This window comes from Thermobia domestica, chromosome 15, assembly GCF_964235325.1.
Source record: "Thermobia domestica chromosome 15, izTheDome1.hap1.1, whole genome shotgun sequence".
Classification (NCBI taxonomy): domain Eukaryota; kingdom Metazoa; phylum Arthropoda; class Insecta; order Zygentoma; family Lepismatidae; genus Thermobia; species Thermobia domestica.
Genome location: NC_137468.1, coordinates 39,028,561 through 39,052,794, shown reverse-complemented (window position 1 = coordinate 39,052,794; position 24,234 = coordinate 39,028,561). Strand labels below are relative to the sequence as shown.

The window sequence follows — 24,234 nt, the reverse complement described above, 5'->3', positions numbered from 1 at the left end:
ACATTGCTTCTGCTAAGCGATATTCTTCTTTGCAGCGGGTGCTAGACTCAGACAGCGGTGCACACTTCTTGATGAATCTTCTTTAGGTGAAATCTTCGATTGTTCAACCACCTATACTTCTTGTCGTTTCTTCTTGAGGCGGGAGCTGCTTACTCAAACCACCTCCACCAATTGCGCTGGATTACTTCTTCTTTCATGACAGTGTAAGTGTAGCTGCACGTCCATCTCTTCTCGCTCTTTGGAATAAGGACTGTATCGAAAAGTAACTATCAACATGTATGATTAACAGGAATAAAAATGGAAGAAGATATACAAAAAAGACAATTTGTTACACTACAATACTTGTTGAATACACAGAGAAAAAAATATACATTTGCAGTTCTTGTCTGATGAATAAACGAAGCTTTTGTCGAACACCACCCAATAGTTTCTGCACAGTATTGGCGGTGCATTTTCTCGTTGCGGCAGACCAATATTTTCTGAATTCAGCCATGTTCCTGGCAGCTTTACCACCCTGTTTGACATTTTTCTTCACAAGTGCCCAATACCGTTCAATAGGTCGGAGCTGAGGGTAGTTTGGTGGGTTCACATGTTTTGCAACAAAATCCACTTTGTGTTTAATGTACTAATTTAGCGTAGATTTAGCGTAGTAGGCTGTCGCCAAATCCGGCCAAAACAATGGGGAAACAGTGCTTTTTATACAGAGGGAGCAATCTTTTCTGTAGACAATCCTTTTCATATATTTCGGCATTAATAGTTCCCTGCGTATAGAAAATTCCAGATCGTAAGCCGCACGAATAAATTGCTTGCCACACGAGCACTTTTGGTACAAGTTTGTCCACGGAAAGACATTTGACCGAGTCATTCACATCTTCATCTTTTACTTTTGTATGATATTGAGGGCCAGGAAATGTTGTAAAGTCCTCCTTCACGTAAGTTTCATCGTCCATCAAAACACATTGTCTCTCCCTGTTCACAATTCGTTCATACAATTTGCGAGCTCGTGATTGTGCTCTCAATTTCTGCTTTGACGATTGTTTGGCTATTTTTTGCTATCTGTAGGTTTTCAAATTATTTCTAGTTTTAATTCTTTGAACCGCTGCGATCGTAGTACCTGCTTTTTCGGTAAATCGCGAACAGATAATGATGGATTTTTTTATTAATCTCACCACTTTCTGGTCCAGTTTTGGGTTACGTGCCCCTTTTTTCGCACCGATCTCGGCAAATCTGTAAAAGTAAAATTGTTATCAAATTTTTCAATAATAGCTTTCACACTTGCATGATGCACTTTCACCTGTTTTGTTATCTGATTGTAGGTTACTCCTTTTTAGGAACACCATATGTGCACAATTTTGCACTTCACTTTCCTCGGAATTCGTCCCATAGCCTCTGCAACTCCTTACACGGCATTCAACACGCTACAGCAGCTAAGTACAACTTACCAACTAACCCGCAGACTGCGTGGACTCACTTTCAGCTGCCTGGGCCCGTGAATACCAGCGCCACCAATGTTGATAGTTACTTTTCGATACAGTCCTTAGTGTGTAACCGCTCCAAGATTTAGATTGTTTGCCTCTTATGTTCTTCAGGTGGTGTCAAGCCGGTATTCGGAATCATATGGCTTTGGTGATCCTCTTTGCGGCCGCAGTGGATGACTGTCCTAGCGACGATGCAAGCACATTGTGTTTGGTTGGATGGAAACATATTGCGAAACAGAAACAAGTTGTTGTCTCTATTGAACTGAGAATTAATATTTCCTGAGTAACTTTCCAGGATCTGAATCCTTGACTTCGGTATAGTCTTGGATGAGAATATGATAACGTTTCTTTAAGAGGAAGTAAATAGAGTCAAAATATAATATAGTTGTTACATTTTTAATGTTGTTTCCATTTCGTTCTAAATGTACTCGTGTAATTTTGCAGTATTTTCTAATGTAAGTGAAGTACTGTTTTCCCGAGAGGATGTGTTCTTTGTGACATCAGCAATATGAAGAGCCAGATATAATTTTTCTATTGGGATTATATCCTCTTCTGTGATGATCCAATGCAATCTGAAGTGGTAGTTTTGTAGAGGGCTGAGAGAGAAGTTGCTCCTTCTGGTACTATGTTCAGTTCCGCGGCATTTCAATAGAAGTTCATGATAGGTTCCATTTTAGACGTAAACTGATATGGAAATCCACAACAATAGCAAAAGACTCGCTTCTCGCTTGGCATCCTCTAAAAGAATGCCCTTATTGACAGCAGTTCTCCATTATGGAGATGACCTAGGATTATTTCGAGATTCTTCTACTCTGAATTTCTTTTTGTAGGCGATTCCCGGCTGGGTTAAACCCTTGACTTGCTTCGAATCCTAAGTAAACACCCGGATAAAAGCGATCGGATCCTTGTTTTACTGGATTTTGATGAGTTTGATAAAATATACTTTATTTGTACATAGTTCTGTTTGAGATCTTCCAAACTGACGGGCAAAGGTACTCCAATGACCACGTAGGTGAACGTGGCGTTGACCCTCTTGGAATGAGAAAGTTCTGTCTTGACTTGTTAAAGAGAAAAGATGTTCTTCTGTAGAAGATTTTGCCGAAACAGGATGAGGATTTTACATCATTCTGTTGAAACACTTCTTAATCAGCTACAAATTCTAGGTCTTGGTTTTGCTGTGTTTCTTCTGTGTAAATCTTCATTATATTTGCTTCTTTCAATGCACTTTGTCTTGCTTGGCGATGAGTTTCTGTTCTTCTTGCTTTTCCATTTTTTAAGTTGAAGTTCCATGTCCGCAAAATAGGAACCTGAATGTTCCACGCTTGAATAGTGTCTTTCCTGGATAAGACATATGTACTTCCAGACTACTTTTCTGACAGAAGGTTTCTTTTTACTCATGTTTCTTGAATAACAAGAGAACATTGGTCTACTCTTACGGATCTTTGTTTCAGAATGTTGGATAACTCCAGTGATCAGGAATGATCAAATTGTCTTTATATATCCATTGTTGTTGTTGCAGAATTCTTGCTGCGAACGGAATTAAACTTCGTAAGCGGTGGAAGTTATTTTGTGTGACTCATATTAAATGGATCATCGGATTATCAAGACTCAAATTATTGACACTCTAGTGTAAAAATGAAATGAAATCTTTAAGTTTACGTCCCACAGTTATGCTGATTAGGCTAAAGGAGACGGTGATCATGAGAGATGAGTGAAATGGTGGAATAAAGAAAGTGGGAGGAAACGGGAGAATCCCGGGAAAACACATGAGCACGGCGCGAGCTGGGATCGAACCAGGGACCCCAAGCAACGGAGGTGAACGCTCTACCATTGAGCCATCGCACGCCCCTCACTCTACTGTAAATAGATACAACATTGAATGAATTCTAACCAAAGGCAATCATTCGAGCTTCAATCAATAGGAACTGACAGATATTTTAATAAACAATAACAAATACATTCATATCTATGTTTATAAAAATCTTGAAAATATTAAGTTTTGCGATCAATGAAATCAACCATATATAAATTAATAGACTACTTGTTGAAGTATTGGTAGTAAAAATTTAGTTCTTTCATTACCCTCGCACTACTTAGGCTTTTTTTTTTTTTTTTTTTTTTTTGCAACGCGGGCTACCAAGAACGGTCATTTTGTACCCACCTGTTACGATTAAATATATCTCGCAAAAGAAACAAATTAGAATTCTCACAAAAATCTACAGGGACTGAAATGAACAGTACACAAAGTGAGACTACTAGCTATTTATTATACTGCCATCTAGGAGTGACAATTCTAAATGTCAGTCACGTCTCCTACCAACGGGGACGGGGTACTTTGTGCCCTCCAACTCAAAAAAATAAAAGACACACTAAAGTTTAGTGTGCACCACCGCAAGGCTTTAGTTAAATTTCTTATGCAATAATGTATTTTTTTTTTACAATTTTAAACAAAAGATTACAAGAGTAATTACAAAAAGCATACTCTGGAGGGCACAAATTATCTACCCCCCTCCCAATTGGTAGTGCAAGGGTTAATGAGTAGAACTTTTATTTATTTGTGGAACAAATTTCTTTTAATATTTACCGATCTACTTACGGAAGTATAAGATATGAAAAATAACTGTTCCGGTGTGTAAGGCAAACCAGGAAGAAGTGGTTCCAGTCCATGATTCTCTACGTATTTCTGGTATCCTCTGAAGGCCTCTCTAACTCCTCCATTGTCTGCTATGTTTTCGCCCAAAGTATTTAAACCATTTACCTAAAAAAAAAAAAAAATCACAATATTACTGTAGTATACAAGGATTACTTATTGGCAACTTATTCGGAGGAAATTTAACATGATTTGTGCTATATTTTATACAAATTCAGTGGTTAGAATCATATTTCAAGAAATCATTACTAACAAGGGAACATCTTATATTGATAGTAGTATTGCCCAATCAAACAATGTGTAATCGAAAGAGGAGTGAAGAAAAGTGAAAAATACAAAAGTTTTACGGGCCGACACCCAGAAACACAGGAGATACAGAGGAAACAAAGATCTAGAATTATGTGAAGATAGCAATGCAAAAGACACACTGACACAGAAAGAACTTGCAAATGAGTAAAGTAATCAAAATGGCATTTGCACAACAGTATAGTAAGCAAAAATTGTACACACAGACATTCTCAATAAAATCATAGATAAAAAAATAATAAAACCTAATAACTTTTGAACCACCCAACCAATCTCGATCAAATTATCAACACATATATGAGGATCGATTCTTGGGTATTTTTAATCGTTTCACTTTGACGAACAACGTAGGGGAGGGGAGATATATGTAAAAAAAATAATAATAATAAAATAAAAATAAAAATGAGTGCTTTTGTGACTTCATCACTCTTGAACCACCCGACCGATATCAATCAAATTTTCAACATACATGAGTTTAGGAGCAGGGATTACTTTAGGCTATTCACTTTGACGATGCAACGTAGGGGAGGGGAAGAGAAATTTTAAAATTATAAAAAATGACTGATATTAGTGTTGAATCCATAGTTTCCGGAGTCGATAAAAGAAACAGTGACACTTCTGATGCTGTTGCAATCCAAGTTCAGCCCTGATAGTTGGGGAGGGTACAACGTAGGGGAGGGGGATAAACATTTAAAAATGATCGAAAATGACCAATATTAGTGTCTAATCCATAGTTTTCGGGATCATTCAGATGAATAGTGACATTTCCGATCCAGTTTAAATCCAAAAACAGCTTCACCACTTGAGGGAGGGGGAGAAAGATATATATATTTAGTTTTCTGGGCCCCTTAGATGAACAGTGATGCTTTCGATCCCGTTTAAATCCAAATTCAAACCCGCAACTTTGGGGAGGGGGAAGAGAGATATTTAAAAATAATCGAAAATGACCGATATTAGTGCTGAATCCACATTTTTTGGGGTCGCTGAGATGAACGGTGACACTTCCGATGAACTGGAGAGAGGGGAAATTATATATATATATATATATATATATATATATATATATATATATATATATATATATATATATATATGGTCAAAAAATGATCGATATTAGTTTTGAATCCATAATTTTCGGGGTCAATGAGATGAACATTGATACTTACGATGCAGCATAGATCCAAATTCAGCCATACAACATACAAACATGTGCATTTAAATTATTTATTTCAACCCAGCGAAGCGGGTAATATATGCTAGTACACTACTATAACGCACGCTCATAAAATTGCTTTTAGTTTCTTTAGATGTAACTGGATTGTGGGCATATGCAAATCAAATTGGATCAAGTACTGCTTCTCTAACACATGTTACCCGTTATTGGATTCAACTTTCGTTTTTTCAAATTGGAATAGGTGCAAGTGATGCAGTTGCAAAGATGAAAATGCACAGTCCAATTCAGGAACTTCTCCACTAAAAGTTCGAACTATGCCATAACCCAAGACATTTATTGTGCTAAAGGTGATCACAGCTATCAACCTGATGATTGAAAATATGTTGTTCGGGTTGTGATAACCTCGCCGATCAGCAAAGGTCAGATAGACAGAATGGAAGGAAAATAATACATGTAAGTTGTTTGAAAATATTTATTTTAATATTCAATTAGTGTTTCTAACCGCACAATTTCATTAAAAGCTCACTATATTTTCTGACGTATTAGATAGATACTAAAAGTACGAAATGAGCTAACACTTCGAAAACTGTGACGATCCGCCACTGATGGGAACACTTATAATGAGATTGACATCCTTAACCAGAAGACATACATATTTTAAATAAACAGAGATATCAAATAATTACCCATGTAGGTGCTTTTAGTGATTCTTTGCTGCAATAATGAAATCATGAAACAAACTTTTTAACTACAGGAATATTAAGAAAGTTTTATATACGAACATCACTTAGATTGAAGTGGCAACATATCTGAGAAACGAAAATGAAATATTTTACTCACGTAAACATGATTATATTCCATCGATGTACTCGTCGCCTTCCTGGTGAACATATTTCCAGATATTTGGCAGACGTTGGATACTGTTCTGAGTCCCCGTTTGAGACAGGATTCTTAAAGCGCTCTTAAGCACAAATATTTTTGAGAATATCACGAAAACATTGTCACTGAAGTCTTGTTTGCATTTTTTTAGCAAGTGAAAATCGCAGGATCTTAGATCCGGGGAATATGGGGATGCTTCAGTACCTTCCAACCCCTTTGTCATAAGAGTCTGTACCGCATGGACAGTGACATCAAGCATTTTTGTGAATCAGAACTGGTCCATATTGCAGGAGATGTAGTCATTTGCATCGCAATGCTGGCTGCAAATGATGTCTCAGATATGACGTATAGTACGCAGCATTTAGAGCAATCCTTGGTGGGACTTCATGTGAGAGGGTAATGCCTTCTTTGTCATAAGACATTGTCATTAAGACTTCAATGTTTGCTGGCTCTTGTTTGACCTTTTTCGATTATGGAGACGCCGGGTGGGGCAATTCACTGGAGTGGCGATTCACTTCTCGTCCATAGGATCTTCCCAATGTATCGTCAATCGCAATAATGGGGTGCAAAAAATCAACATTTTCCTTCGCGTTAACGATCAAGATGTAAACGTGCACAAGTCCATCTGTATCACTTTCGCACCTCCGTTAGGGCATGCGCTAATCATCTGGCTACTATCTTAGGTACGCCGAAACTGTGGGTTAGCATATGGCACACTGACGCAGATGAAATAGACAATTTCCTGCACGCCCATCGCGGATGATTTTTGAGCATTTTTCGCAGTGCTTCCAATGATATTGATCTGTAGCTGTTCTGTAGGGCTTCCATCGTAATCTTCATCTATTGACTGTCTCAATCCCGCAGCCATTTCGCAACTTTCAGATAAAGCAGAACACTCTCATCCAAGCCCTACATATTTTTTTCTGGTTCTGACGTGCATTTCGACCTCATGCCTGCTGAAACTTGATGACAACATGCAGCTCTGCACGGAAAAACACTGTTTAAGGCAAAGGGTGTAGGTGTTTGAAAATCAGCTGCGGTGCTGTTACAATTCACGACGGGAATCTCAGGGTATTAAATATCATTCAGGCTTCCGGTAGCCCTCTCCTGGAAAATTTTGAAAATTGACCCTCTTGGAAATGCAGTTTTAGGTTATTTTGAATGAAAATTGAAATTTCTAGTGTCTGCTTTCCTTTTTTTCTTCTTTTTCTTTACGGTGGAAAATGTGTGTTCTTGAATGAGAGTATGGCGGCGTAATCAGGGTTGTTCGAAGATTCTAAGGTTCTAACCTCTGATCTACATTTCTCATCACGCCATTTTGAATATTAGCCACGTGTGAGATAGGACGTGTGATAAATTTTAGCTGAAAATAGCACGAAGAAACGGTCGTTCAACCTGTCATTTAAAAGTCCTCAATGTTACAAGTGCATTCATTCCTGGTAAAGTCTGCCCAAACGTCAAGTCTCTGCTCTATGAAAATGTCAGACCACATTATCATTTAAGAAATGTGTTGAAGTATTAAACATTTTTCATTTTTCTTTTTTTCTTTCTTTTTGTTTTCTTCATTACTTTTCTCTTCTAGTTTTCTTTTCCCTTTTTTGTGTGGATACTGAGCACCCCTACAAAAACTCTAGAGGATTTTCGAGCACTGGAGCGCCCTCGGTGTCGGCGTCCCTGTTTAAGGCGGTATGTCACACGCTATGGTTACACTAAGACATCGACACGATTGCTAGAGTGTTCAGAAACACTTTATGTTCGTCATTTGTCTCTCGGACAAACGACAATCTAATCACAGCAGTGTTATCACTTAAATTTAAATGACCCTCGTATATGTTACTAAAAAAACGTTCTAGTAGAAATAAATAAAATAAAATACGTACTGTTATTTCTTGGCTCAGAAGTTCCGCCAATTCAATTATTCGAAAACTGTTGTATAAAATAGTAAAACATTCGGCTTTGGTGATGAAATGATTCAGGGTTAAGTTACTCCACCATTGAACCATATTGCCATGTTTACCAAACTGTCTACCTGAAATAATGCGGTTACTAGAGTTCTTGGCAGGTAAAAATGACGCATTTTCTTACAAATAATAATAAGAAGAATCATTTAAAGGAAATATTAGCTATGTATGAGTACAGTACAAAATATGCATTTATCCCTCGCTTTAAGAGTCCCTATGACTGCGAAATTAAAATACCGCTAATTTTACAGTAATTATGTGATATCTTCAAATAGATAAAAGAAAATCGAAAAGTGGATCAAGACCTCCCTAGACGATGTTATTTTGCATGAGGTACCGTTATCACGAGTCACCTAGTAGCTTTCCGTTTACAGTTATTTAGAAACGCGAAAATAAATCCCGATTTTCTAAATGGCTGGAAATCGAAAGCAGATAAATGAGTCGTAATAACGGTGTCTCACGCAAAATAATATTATCTAGGGAGATCTTGTTCCACTTTTCGATTATCTTTTATCTCTTTGAATATATCACATAATTACTGTAAAATTAGCGTTATTCTAATTTCGCAGTGATGAGGCCTCTTAACGGATTGAAAGGGAGCAAAAACAGTCTGATGTTGCGCATTGTCCATACGTTCTGTTAATAACTATGTAATGGCTAATATTCACAATTACATATTACAAAAGAAAGAGGAAAAATACATCATTATACTTTTAATCAAGTACACCATCCAAATGGATAATGTAAAATACCTTGTAGACTATAAATATACACTATCATACGGTAAATCTAAAATTTCTTGTTTACAGACTGAATGGGCTGCTACAAGTTTTGTCCATTGCTTCTAAAGTACATTAAATCGAGAAATCGAAGTACAATAGACTGTTTCTTAAAAATCAAGTATACACTAAAACCTGATAGATTTGATTGTAGTACGCGAAAATTTCCTAATAAACATAAAACGAGAAACGTGTCCATTTCCAGTTGTAGGCCATAGAAAAATATGCTAAAATAAAGTAAACGCTAGGACTATTTGTCAGGCATTTAGCTCAAGAACTATGAGAATTAAACTTAGTACACTCTTTTGATCTTCTCTATCAGCTATATACCTAATAGATAAAAGAAAGAAGTTAGACAATCTATTGGAATCTCTTATGAAACAAAATCACTAAGGTGTTTCATGTTTTGTTGAATTTCGAGTGTTGTAATTGTATTTCTTTCCATATTGTATTGATAGAGGAAATTGCTTACAAGGAACGGACATGAACCTATCATCTAGACATCCGAATCAAACCTAGTCCATTCGATAAACATAACAAAGATATGTTCATGCACAAAAGATTAGGTGCCATGGACAACGGAGTAAGTCCATGGGGCCCAATAACCCTGTTAGTATAAAGAAAATCGTAGAGTCGCAGTGAAATAGCTATTGTATGAGCCTACTCATTGGAAAGTCATGGTTTATTGTTCATTCTCTTCAGTATGAAACAAGCTTTCCAGAGCTGCTATGTATTGGGACCCATAACGTACTTGAACAGGGAAAATTGGGTAAATGTCTTGAAAATTCAATTCAGTAATCCCTTCCATCAACTTTGGACCCGTCTGGAGTGGCTCCTGGTAAAAGCACACAATCCAAATGTATCTCAAAACTATCAACACAATCCAAATGTATCTAATGATATTTTAATATTTTACTGTTATATTATTTTACTATTATATTTTATTATTGACGACAATACTACTCTCTTCACATCATTTCTTGATACCAGTTATATCCAGTTCTTTTTATTTATGTATCACGAGTGGGTGAAGTTAGAACCATAGTTTGAAATCTCCATAATATTCATTCTTACCTTCTAAAAATTACTCCAATTGTTTATTTAAGTGTAATACATAACTATAACATACTGTACTTGAGCTGCAATGCACAATATTGTAAACACATTGTAAAGTAAAATAAATAACTAAAATTAGAAACTAAGTTTTATTTGGATTGAAATGATAATCTCTTTGAGGAAATGTTATTACTCTGTTATTATTTTAAAGAAGGAATATCACCAAAGAAAACAGCTGAGGTAATATAAATAAATTCTAGAATAGATATTATTAGCGTTCTTCAAAGATGAGTCATATACTGTAACAATCGATCAGAGGAGGCTCGTGAGGGAAGTCCTATCACTAAAAAAAATATTCTGCTAAATTTAAATTCAAGAAAAGAAAATTCCTGTTCATGTCAAGGATCTTATAAAATAGAGGATGTGCCTTTACAACATAATCTTGAAGCCATACGTCACAGTTCCACCACCCCTACTCTGATCACTCCGCCCAATAGGATCGCAATGTTTTGAGCCAACAATCATGGCGGAAACGAAAGTAACCATTGAGACGATGGCGGAAACAAGAGTAGCCAATCAGACGTGCAGATGCTCGGTTGTTTTTTGGCTTCATTGATTTAATAGGATGAACATACATATGGGCAGATCCTTTATTTTATAAGATTCTTGGTTCATGTATATAACATTTTGTATACATTAAGCAACTTCTTTTTTCTTTAGTTTGAAACTATAAAGATTTAATTTTTACGGCTGCAAATTTCCTAACAAGCTGCCCCTGATAAATGTAAATGCTGATGTGCATTTTAGGAAAAATGTAGATAAAGAATAATGAACCTATAAGTTTATGCTGCACGATAAACATGCCCCTTATTGAGGCAAAATTGCCACTGAAATATACCTTTATTAAACTCTTCATTATAAGGTTTGGAATCATATTTTTATGAAACTGCCCGGTTTACAATCAAAACTATTCTGCGTTACTATGTGCGTTTGTTATATATAAACTGTAAATATTACGAAACCTTTTTTCCCCTTAAAATTCTTTCTTTCGTCCTGAAATGCCTTCCGTTTTTCTCTTTCTGAAAATATGATAACTCTAGCGTGTTCTCCTGCCAGAAAACATTTAAATAAATGCGTTTATAGAATAAGAATACCTCCTTAAGCCTTTCAGAAAGAAAAGCCATCATAGTTTCTCACCGATATCATCAAATCCATGGGTAATTTCATGTCCAATAATAGCTCCAATGCTGCCATAATTTAGAGCTCTGAAAAACAAAAAATGTGTTATACAGGGTGTTTCAAAACAATACCGACAACGTTTGGGAGGTGATTCCTGACACCAAGATAAGACAAAAAGTATAGACCAACCTGTAGTATAAATCTGTAATTTCGCAGTTAAATCCTGCCGAAAACATGAAAAAAATGAGCTTTAGATGTCCATAGCTCCAAAAACTATGGGATCTACCGTAGTCGGGTCAAGACTTCACTTAGAATCTAGTATGTGCCCTATCCAAATATCCATGTTTCAGAATCCTTCCAGGTACTTCCACAACAATTTTTATAGAGGTAGGTGGTGAGTACTTCAAATTATATGGCTGTATCCAAACTCCCACTATAAAAATTGTTGCAGAAGTACCTTAGATTCTGAAACATGTATTTCTGGATAGCGCACATATTAGTTCCTAAGTGAAGTCTTAACCCTACCACGGTAGGTCCCATAGTTTTTGAGCTTGGACCTTTAAAGTTCATTTTTTCATGTTTTTGGCAGCGTAGGAAGCATTTATGCACCCAGGTTCGTCTATACTTTTTGTCTTAACTTGGTGTAGGAAATTATCTCCCAAAGGTTGTCGGTGTTGTTTGAAATACCCTGTATTTAATTAAGCCATTTAATATTGCTATTAATAAGTCTTAGACACACCGGTTTAGAAAAGGTAATATTGAAGGTAATATTAGAAATAAACGTTTCTATCGCTTAAACGTTCTCATTCAACTATAGCTGATTACTGGATTCTAATGAGATACTTTTAAATCTTTTGCATCTATTGTGCCTCCATTACGAAGAAACAATTAATTAATAGGCCTATTAACCAAATCCCATTTTTATTAAAACACCGATTTCTTGTCAATTCATATTTTGCAATGAGTAACAAAACACTTCACCCTCTTGCTACGTTGTATCCATCAATCACGTCATGATTTAAACAGCATCTATCCAACAGAGCCTTGTATCAGATTTTTGTTTCAAGTACATATTAGATGGAGAAAAAAAAATATTTTGTGTGATTATCGTGGTAGAAAACAGATTTGTTTGACGTTTATTGGATTATGTGGACACTCATAATGCACGCAAATACAAAATATCATGGATGAATAATACAACATGTAATCTATAACCAATGGCGGATCCAGAGGGCAATCGTCCCACCCCCAACCCCCCCAGAAGAGGAAAATTTTATTTTATTTTATATATAAATAAAACCCATCTCAGACTTTGGAGTTTTTAAAAGTAGCTCTAAGTAGCAGTATTACAACCCACCGCCCCCCTCAGAAGTCCGTCCTGAATCCGCCCCTGTCTATAACAATAGCATTTGGTTTCACTATTCTCTTTCCTTTGAAAACGTCACTTTTTTTTTTTCAGAGAGAAAATCTTCCAGTGTTCCTTCCCTTGAAGACATGAGTTTTGTCAGCAGACTCATTTTAGGTTTTACTTGGGAAAGGGGTGCAAAATTCCCCTAACTCAAGGTGGCAATTTTACCCTTATCGTCCGCAAATCATACCTTTATATTTAATAAGAAGATCAAATGAAAATATGTTCGATACTTACTACAATTAAAATGTATTAAATGTGTCGAGTATAAATGTGAATCGAACAATATTCGACTGGTGCACTACACTCAATAATTGATAACAAATACTAAACAAAACAGTGCTTTCCTTGATGTTAGGTAATATAGGATACCTTTTGAACCAACGCAAATGTTGTCATAAAACTTTAAGGAAACTAAATACTGGTAACGACCTGAGAAAAGGGCACATATCTACTGGGTTCGATTCCCGGCAGGAGCTCATGTGGTTCAGATCCTACGTTAAGCTCTAGGTTCACATCTTAAATAGACCTTCTCTGCTGAAAGTTCTAATGAATACTAAACTCTAATCCAACCCAACCTAGAACGTCTCGTTCCGTTGCCCTAATTTTTCCTGTTCTTCCTGGTAGACTCTGAACTATATCCATTAGCTACTAACAATATATAGAAAGGAGGATTTGGTATGGAGGATATATGTATTACCACAGAGTACTCTATGGCGTTACTTTGTCCATTGTAAACTACCACCAAAGAACATAAGTGGCTTTTTATCCTATTTAAATATGGAGCCCAAAAGCAGCTCCTAGAATCCCTTTTGGAAAAAAAAATGAAATAAAATCTGTGAGTTTTACGTCCCACGGTTATGCCAGTTAGGCTAAAGGAGACGGTGAAGATGAGAAATGAATAAAATGAAGAAAGTGGGAGGAAACGGGAGAACCCCGGGAAAACCCACGAGCACGTGTTTGTCCACTACAAAGTCCACACGGCGCGAGCTGGGATCGAACCAGGGACCCCAAGCACCGGAGGTGAACGCTGTACCACTGAGCCACCGCGCCCCCAATCCCTTTTGCGTTAACCCATATGTAATATACCTATACACTGTCAAATATCACTGATACTTTTCTAATAAGACAATATCGACATATGAAGGAAAATAAGTATAATAAATGAAATAGACTTACGCTAAATTATTTTTGGAAAAATATGGCGGCTGGAGAATAGCAGCTGGAAAAGCTGAAAAATAAAACATAATTTCGTTATTGTCTATTTTATTTAAAATATTGATGTACTTAGAAATACAGTAGAGCCCCGAAAATTCGGCCTAATGTAGACCGAAGGGTAGTCGAGTTTGTTAAGATGCCGGGTTATTGGGAATGGAGTTTTAAAAAAAAGAATAAGTACAAGTGTTTCCTTACTGTACTTATATGAATTGATTGCTTGAGAATATAACAGAGAATAAATTACCCGATTACCCTTAAAGAAAGGAAAAAGTACGTACTTTATGAAGGCATAGAGCCTTTACTATACACGAAAATGACAAATTAATGCATACACACTGTACAATAATTTACCTGATAAGCCAGACCTCAGAAAAATACTTTATGAATGCATAAAACTGTGGGCAATGACCTTGAACAAGTTTGCCAGAGTGTGACCGAGACTGCCGGGGGTTCGAGTGCCGAGTTTTAGGGACCCTACTGTATCGGTAAAATAAAAGGTTACTGGTGTGGAGTTCATATATCGTGTGGATTATTATACGATACGGGGCAAAAAATTTATACATTTCTGTACGAAGATGAAATAAAAACTGGGAGCAGTCGAAATGTAGACATGGAGAAGAATGGTGAAAATTAAATATGTGGATGAAATGAAAATAAATGAGAATATATTGAGAATAATAGAGAAGAGAAGGACATTGTTGGAAACAGTTAAAGATGTAAAGAAGAGAGGGGTTAAGAGACTATTAAAAGAAATTATATCTTGATGAACAGGGTGGGTATTAGTGTTGCATAGTAGACGAGAAATTTCTCGAGTCTTCACCAGAGACTAGTTCACCAGAGACTCAGTCCTCAAACACTGTTTTAGTGTTGGATAATTCATAGTAGAAGACTATAAATTGATAAAAGGATCGTACGAACACAATGAAAAGCATATATCAACGCTTTGCAGACGAAAGTCAATACATAACACGTATATATTTGAATAGTAAATATAATTTCAGTCTTGTTATATCACACCTTTGGTGGACTTCTCGCGACGCGGGAGGATTCTGACAACTTGTAGATGAAATAAAGATAAAAAATAAGGGGGCGAATTTTGTACATAAATTCAAGGACAAAATACTAGACGAAACGAGACGAAAATCGAAAAGTTTATAGACGAGACGAGAAAAGCTTTTCCGAGAATCGAGACGAGATGATAATTAGACAAAAAAAAAAAAAAATCCACGAGCAAAAAGGAGAAAACTTCATTTCTTGTCTCGTCTTGTTAGTACGCTAAAAAGAAAAACTGGAAAATAAGGAAACAGAAACAACTTGAATTAGTGGAATTATTAATACAGATAAAATACTTAAAAGCGATCAGCGATCCATCCTTATTTTTTAGTCTATAGAATATTTTTTCTCTTTTCTCTGAACTGAACTGGAATTTTGAATTATGTAATTTTACTGATTTCTTCTTTAAGTCCAGTTAAATGTCTCTGAACAATAAAACTCAAAGTCATAACTAGAGAACATGACTCTGAACATTAAAACTCCAGAACATGTCTCTGAACGTTAAAACTCAAAGTCATAACTCGAGAATATGTCTCTGAATGATACAACTCAAAGTCATTACTAGAGAACATGTCTCTGAACATTAAAATTTATAGTCATAACTCGAGAACATGTCTCTGAACGTTAAAACTCAAAGTCATAACTCGAGAATATGTCTCTGAACAATAAAACTTAAAGTCATAACTCGAGAACATGTCTCTAAACACTAAAATTTATAGTCATAATTCGAGAACATGTCTTTGAACGTTAAAACTCAAAGTCATAACTTGGGGGCCGCGGTGGATCGTTCACCTCTGGTGCTTGGGGTCCCGGGTTCGATCCCAGCCCCCGCCAAGTGAACTTTGTGGTGGATAAACACCATGTGCGTGGGTTTTCTCGGGGTTCTCCCGTTTCCTCCCACTTTCTTCATTCCACCATTTCATTCATTACTCATCAACACCGTCTCCTTTAGCCTAACCAGCATAACCGTGGGACGTAAAACTCAAAGATTTCAAAGTCATAACTCGAGAATATGTCTCTGAACGATACAACTCAAAGTCATAAGTAGAGAATATGTCTGAATGGTAAAACTCAAATTCATAACTTGTGAACATGTCTCTGAACGATACAACTCAGTCATAACTCGAGAACGAAATGTGGAATTAAGGTTGAGCAACAGAACATACTGCTTGTTTCAAGCCTAGAACCCATTAATGCAACAGCGGATGTGGGACAGGGGCGGTGCCAGGGTTAACCTCGAAGAATATGTCACGTTCTCTCGAAATTACGATATGTCACGTGACATACTTTTTGAAGGATAATGCCTTGCAAATAACACGAATTCTAATGAGAAATAGAGGACTACTATTATAGTCGTTAGTATATAAATTAATTATGATGTTTATGAGTGTAGTAGATTACATTGCAATGAGATAGAACAAATACATAGTTGATAAAACAATAGAATAAATAATCTTAACGTAGATGATTTTTTGTGCTAAGGTCGTTTTAGTTTTTTCTGTAGTACTGTACATGAAGAAATATAGATGAACGAAGAACAAATAGCAAGAAGAAACAAGTTTTGCACCTTTTCCACATTATCTTTTTGGTAAAAATAAACTCATATGCAGTAAGGTCGTTAAGAAAGAGCATTTGATTGAAGTGATATTCCAGCAATTCCACCCAACAATACTTATATGTGTATATCTTAAAAATATAGTGTTTAAAAGTTTATGGGCCATGTATTTCGCATGCCTACCTTTCATATTCTTCTGTAATGTATTATCAGATCTTGTAAAAGTCCGCTAAGCTGACTGGAAGTTGCAATTTGCATAGCTGTACAGGATGTCTATAAAGTCACTTAACATTTCCTCGTCTTTTTTGCAGGTGATCTAAACTGATCTGCAAAAATGTACTCTATTGAAGAGCGAATAGCCATGGTATGCAGTCGTCTGCGTGGTAGGGCATACAGGCAGGTACAAAACGATGTCATCCATAAGTTAAAAAAAAAATCTCCTACAACAAGTTGAACTATTAACAGTACTGTCAACAAATTTAAGAGAACTGGTAGCGTGCATGATGAACAGTGATCTGAGACGCCATCTGTGTCATAGGAGATCATTCATAGCATTGAAGTTGCTCTTACTTTCAGTTTACTTGCATGGACAAGAAAATTCAGCAGGCAGCTTGGCATTTCTCGAAGCATTGTTTGGAAAACAAATCGCTTCACATTGAAATAAAGAGGTTTCAAGCGGAAATTCTGCATTAGCTGGAGGCAGAGGATTACGCAGAGAGAGCAACGATTCGTTATGATTTGCTACAGGCAGTTAGGTTTGAAGAAGGTTCTGTATGGTGACGAAACCATGTAGTCAATAGACATAATTGTAGGATTTGGGCACTTGAGCAGTTGAATGCAGTGGTAGAGAGAGTGGAAACGGGACACTCTCAAGGTTAATATGTGGATTGGCACTACCAAAATGAAAGTGTAGGGACTATTTATATTTACAGAGCGACATTAAGGGGAGGTATGTACAAAGACATGCTGTAAAATCACCTGGCACCTCAGTTGGTCCAGGATGGCATTTTGGGTACTGTTGTTTCCTAGCAGGATGGAGCACCACTGCATTTTACTTCAAGTGTATTGCAATTCCTCAGTACCACTTTTCCGAAAGGTGGATTGATCGTGCAGCACCAAAGGTTTGGGATCCTCGGTCACCCGACTTGATCCAGTGAACTTTTCCCTTTCGAGCTTCGTTAAGTTTCTTGTGAATCAGGTAAAAGTAACCCAGCATGGGATTGTTAAAGCAATACATCTACGCAGCTGCGGCAGAGATTACGCCAGATATTCCCCGTACGAAGGTTTCGGAACACAGAACAGCGCTAAGAAACATGTGTAAAGGCCTTCAAATTGAAATTTAGTTATTTCTTATATTACACATGTCTATATGTATAAGTTAAAGTTATCAGGACATCTTATTAAAAAGAGTTCTGACTCATGCTCATAGCGAATGTACTTCCGGTATGCTTGTCCTTACGTCGATAAAATTTGTGTAAATGGAAAATGTTAAGTGACTTTATAGGCACCCTGTATAAACCCGGAGCAAAGTATTAAATTCCTTTGCATCCTGCACAATTTGCACGCTGGTGTTTGTCTCGTTGTAACTCCGCAACTCTCAATTGCTTAGATAGTCATAGTACTTGGAATTCGATGCCTCTTACTCAAATACATATTTAGTGTTATGACCTGGGCATAAATCTGTTTGAACATTAAAGCGTACTAGAGGGCGCTTATATGCTCTGTCGTACTGTCGTCCAACCTAATTTTAATATGCAAGACATGGTCATACATAGAAGTATCAAATTTGACTGTTAATTTTAATAGGACACTGTTGATTATAGGATATTAGAAATATCAACATTAACAACTTACTTAAGAGATGTAAATGTGTTTATAATTGTACTTACTGATAGCATTTTTATTCGAACTGTAAAAGGCATTCACTATGGTTGGCGGAGATTCCCATCTGAAAGACATAATAAATACTATAGCTGTATATTAAAACTAATTTGTAGCCTCTCTTACCTAAAGCAAGTAGTTACTAAACCTTTTCGGTTCACAGCGACCTAAGTTCAAAAAAAAAAAAAAATCCACGATACCCAAAGGTATCTCATAGACCTAACCTTTATTCAAATTCTAACGCTAAAAATTATTTAGCGATATTCTAGGGCAGGGATGAATTCAGGGGGTAGCCCGGGGGGAATCTTCCCCCGAAGAAAATCCATTCTCCCCCGGAGAAACTTCCAAAATTTCAGTCACAAAATGTAGAAATTACTTCACCCAATTATTTGCTTTTCTTTCCGTGCACGTGCAGATGAAATCCGATCTCTCAATATACATATAAATGACGCAGACCCATTGTATTTAAATATATAAATATTAAACAATTAACATCTAAGATAGAATACCAAAATAGTCAATAAAACCTATATTTCTTAACGCTATGACCGAGTTTGGCAGAACATGAAATTTTCAACTGTTGAAGAAAGGTTTGCATTTTAGTAAGTACTATACTCTCGCCCTATATTATATATTAGTACTGTAGGTAGCATTAGCACAGATTGAGATAGGAAAGGAAAGATAGGGCTTTGATCATTCCATATGATCTCTGATGTCAGCAGACTTCATTCAGTTCTTGAAAATGTACGGTTCTTGCATTATTTGAAATAGAGCGCCTAAATTCCATGTGTTTGGCGATTGTTAAAGTAAACACACCTTTCTTTAACTAAAAATAAGTGAGTTAAAGGGTGAGATTCAGAGGGATCAGGGAGGAACAGTTATCCCTCCTGGGTTAGAGATTTATATAGAATTTATCAATATAATAGTAGTATATAAGTGAAAGATTGCTATTGAAGGTGACGAAGATCCTGCTCAGTGCCGTGCAATGGGGGAGGGGCAACGGCCCCGGGCGCCGAAGTAAGGGGCGCAAAATTCGGGAGGGAAAAGAAAAGAAGGAAAGAAAAAGAGAGGAATGAAACACATATGCACATGTGGGCATGTGCACATATATAAAATGAAAGGAAAAAAGTAATAAAAAGTGCTCAAAATCAAGGAAAAGCAGGGTTTACTTTTTAAAATTTTCTCACCTTTCGCAGCTGGTCTGTCGACCTCACTCACACGTACGGGGCTAACGTCGTATACTCTCGCCCCAAGCGCTGATTTTCCATGACACGGCACAAAGTCGTGGAAAATCCTACTGAAGACAGTCCTACTGAAGATTTCGTAAACTAAACTATTGATGTGTATGCAATGAAGAAACCAAGGCTAATATGCTTGATTCAGAATCAGAAGTGTGAGAAAGAATGATAAGTTTTTGTTAAGATATTCCTATGTATGTTTGTTTTAGGACAAAAAAAAATTGCGTTAATTTAAATCTTTTTGAAAACTTCTACATTAGTAACAAACAGTAACTACTGAACATAGGAAATAATAACAAAAATAGCTACTGTAAATAGCAGTTAAAATTTAGTCTAAAATATTTTTGCCAGTCTTTATTTAATGTTTTAGATAAAATTAAACGATTGTTTCTTTTAATTATAATTTCACATTGAATATTTATCAGCAATTAGTCTCAATATTAGGTAAGATGTGTATGTGAATGAAATTGTTAAATATGCTGCTTTCTTGCAAAAATACAGAAAAACAACCCTTCCCCCCCGAGGAGTTCACATTCCCCCCCGGGTGAAAATGTCTGAATTCAACACTGTTCTAGGGCCCCGCGGGCTGCTACGTACACTTTTAGAACCACTGGCTTTAACATAAATTGGAAGACATGTAAGCCTTTTACGTAAAGACTAGAACCTGCCAAATGTGCCAGATGATACAAAAACGAGACACAGATCCGGATGACCCTGGTCCAAGTGACCTGGTGACTCGTGGCATCACTGGCGAGTAACGACGCTTCAGAGAGACATGTTTTGCTACGAATTTATCAGAAATTTCTCGTATTTCACGCAGAATTACCAAGGACTATTTATGGGAAATTTTGGTACTGCTAAGAATATCCTATTTAGAGATTCTCTAATAAAATCTTTCTCACACTTATCTCGAGTTATTTATCTGGTGTAGTAAAAAGTAATCCATTATTTTGCCACTAAATGGCTTCAGTGATCTGTATCTCGCGTTGAATAAGTCCGATCGGGTTCAACGAGATGGCGTTCAAACGATTAGATTGCGTACTACAAATACTGTTTAGATAGGTGTGATGAGTTGACACAGTGTTGTGTGAGCGCGAGTCAAAATGGACACTAGCAAAGAGAAAATACCCTATATTTTACAATTTTTTTTCGATAAAGGCGAAAACGCAAGCCAGGCGGCTGCAAATGTGAATAGTGTTTATAGTCCTGATACTGTAACAGCCAATCACGCGCAATTTTGGTTTCGTCGATTCCGTTCCGGTAATTTTGACGTCAAAGATGCACCAGACACTGGAAGGCCAAGTGTCGAAAATGTCAATAAAATCATGGACATTGTCGCTTCCGACCGTCATGTAAGCACTGTGTCGATTGCCCAAGAGCTAAACATTGCACAAAAAATCGTGTGGAACCATTTGCATAAGGCTGGATACAAAAAGAAGCTTGATGTATGGGTGCCACACGAGTTAACGCAAGAAAACCTCATAGACCGAATTTCCATCTGCGAATCGCTGCTGAATCGCAACAAAATCGACACATTTCTGAAGCGGTTGGTGACTGGCGATGAAAAGTGGATTATTTACGACAACGTCACGCAAAAAACGGTCGTGGTCGAAGCGTGGCGAGCCGGCGCCAACGGTGCCCAAGCCAGGATTGACGGCCAGGAAGGTTTTGCTGTGTGTTTGATGGGATTGGCAGGGAATTATCTACTATGAGCTGCTCCCCTACGGCCAAACCCTTAACTCGGAACTGTACTGTCAACAATTGGACCGTCTGAAGGCAGCAATCGCCTAGAAGCGGCCAGCTTTGGCCAATAGGAGAGGCATTGTGTTGCACGAGGACAACGCCAGGCCACACACATCGATAGTGACTCGCCCGGGAGCTTGGTTCGGAGGTTCTTATGCATCCCCCTTATAATCCGGACCTGGCACCAAATGATTACCATCTGTTTCTGTCCATGGCGAACACGTTTGCTGGTGAAAAAGTCGCTTCAAGAGAGGCTCGTGAAAATCGACTGTCTCAATTTTTTGCCACTAGGGACAAGGGCTTCTATGAGAGAGGCATCATGATATTACCTTCCAAATGGCAACACGTTATCGAACAAAAGGGCGCATATGTGACCTAAATCAGATCATTCTAACTATGGTAAGTCAAGCCTTCAATTCCATGTCAAAATAATGGATTACTTTTTACTACACCAGATATTACATGTATTTTGTCCGCAAAAATTTATGCAAATGTTATAAAGAAAAGAAGCGTTTACTACATACAAACACACAATAACATACAAAGTGTATTTAATACTAATTATATTAATACATCTACTGAACTTATTCTTCGATTATGAAAATGCAGGACTTACTCATTTACATTTGGTTCTAAACGTAATTTCTTCAAACTAATCACTTTGTTCACCAACATCAAGTTTTGGAGATTTCGTATGTGATTTTCCCCAGTAGATACCTGAAATGAAAAATGCAATTATGAATAGGTGTGGATATACAGTAGATATAGTTACATATCTCAGTCGTGTATTCAATGGAGATTACCGGCTTTTAATTCCTTTTACAAATATTATCCGAAACTAAGAATTTACTATATTAAAATATAAATACATAAATGACGCTGCTCCTCCCAAGACTTTTTATTCCAACTTCGAAAGTATTGAGATTATCAATACATCATTAGGATTATATAAGTGGGACACATAAGAATGTAATGTGTGTTCGTCCGTCCGGCGGTCCGTTACTTCATAAATGATAACTGTTGAACGAAAGCAACAAGGGACACGGTGGCTCAGTGGTAAAGCGCTTACTTCTTATGCTTGTGGTCCCTGGTTCGATACCCGCCCTAGTAAGATTGTGGTGCACAACATCGTGCCTGTGGGTTTTCTCGAGATAGGTATACTCCCGTTTCCTTCTACATTGTGTGATTCCACCAATTCTTCCATTATTATTCACTTGCCTTAATTATCTGTCTCTTAACCTAAAGGATATAATCGTGGGATGTTAAAATGAAAGAATATTTTTGAAGAAAAGCTAATATATATATATGGTACTAGTACCGATTATGGACCGGGTCCCTAATATGGCCCACCCACCATATTTCTGTAGATTTACGTTGGTGCTACTAGATGACAATATAAACTATGTCCTCATGAAAAGCGTATACATATTTGCTGGACTCAGAGGACATAGTTTATATTGTCATCTAGTAGCACCAACGTAAATCTACAGAAATATGGTGGGTGGGCCATATTAGAGACCCTGGCCATAATTGGTACATGTACCTTATATATATATATATATATATATATATATATATATATATATATATATATATATATATGCTGTAGACAATAATACAGGGTGGCCCAGAAGTAGGTATACAACCCTGCATTGATCAAGTATGACAGTTTTTTAAGATAATGAGGTTATATGCTTCGATCCATTCCGACTTTAGCGTATAAGTGAAAAGAAATTAAATTCAAATAATAAACTATAGCCTAAGTTAAACCTGTATGGATAACAACAGTAAATTATATGAAATGCCGTCAGTCGATCAGTACGAGACTGTATACCTCTATAGTTTCGGGCCACCTTGTATTGTACAATTATTGAATCGTTATGAAATACTGTTTTTTAAAGAAAAAATGATAAGCGGGTTTTTTTTTTTTTTTTTGGAAACTTCCTCCAAGGAAATCTCAATTCCAAGAGTACACTACCCCTTGTCGATATTTTCAGGCCAAATGAGTTACGTTATAATGTCAGGTTATTTTAATGAAATATTTAAATATGATCCGTTAATGATGAAACATTTAATGAAGTATGAAGAAAATAAAGTTTGTTTTCTTAATCATTTTTAAATAATTTCTCAAAAGCGATTTAGGCGATTTCATTTATATCTCATATTTAAATATTTCATTAAAAACCTTACGTTATGACATAACTCATTTGCCCTGAAAATATCCACAAGGGGTGGTGTATTAGTTTACTCTTGGGTGAAGTTTCCCCCCCCCCCCAAAAAAAAAACGCTTTATTTTATTAGTATTTCATGACGATTGAATCATTGAAAGTCGCCCGCAAAGAACTCATTTCCAAGAGTAAACTGTCTATTTTAGATTTTACCCAGAGGGACTGAGGACTGATACCAGGATATAAGGTTGTAAATGCAGTATAAACAAAATAGTTAAAATCGATTTCGACAAAATAGCATTTTATTGCAACTGTAAAAACTGTACTGTAAAAACAAAATCTGTAAATGTAGACACAAAACAAGAACTATTATCAATACATCTAAAGTATGTCAGATTGCCATAACAACGGTCATTTCATTACGTTCGCGCAAAATAGAAGTGTTCTGCTTTAGTGTCACCGATATATCCATATGGTCTAGAACAACTACACTATATTCAGATTTATT

At 36.7% G+C, this 24,234-nt stretch overlaps 1 protein-coding gene across 1 annotated transcript in view; it reads right to left on the bottom strand.

Moving 5' to 3' along the window:
• Positions 1-24,234, bottom strand: part of LOC145671463 (neprilysin-like) — a 98,337-nt gene that overhangs the window by 6,867 nt on the left and 67,236 nt on the right. Inside the window, exons 12-17 of the mRNA XM_081740654.1 lie at positions 22,175-22,275; positions 18,586-18,644; positions 14,050-14,101; positions 11,481-11,548; positions 8,368-8,516; positions 4,075-4,236 (exon numbers count right to left, since the gene is read on the bottom strand). Of these exons, the coding sequence (XP_081596780.1) occupies positions 4,075-4,236; positions 8,368-8,516; positions 11,481-11,548; positions 14,050-14,101; positions 18,586-18,644; positions 22,175-22,275 (591 nt within the window). The remainder of the gene's footprint in view (positions 1-4,074; positions 4,237-8,367; positions 8,517-11,480; positions 11,549-14,049; positions 14,102-18,585; positions 18,645-22,174; positions 22,276-24,234) is intronic.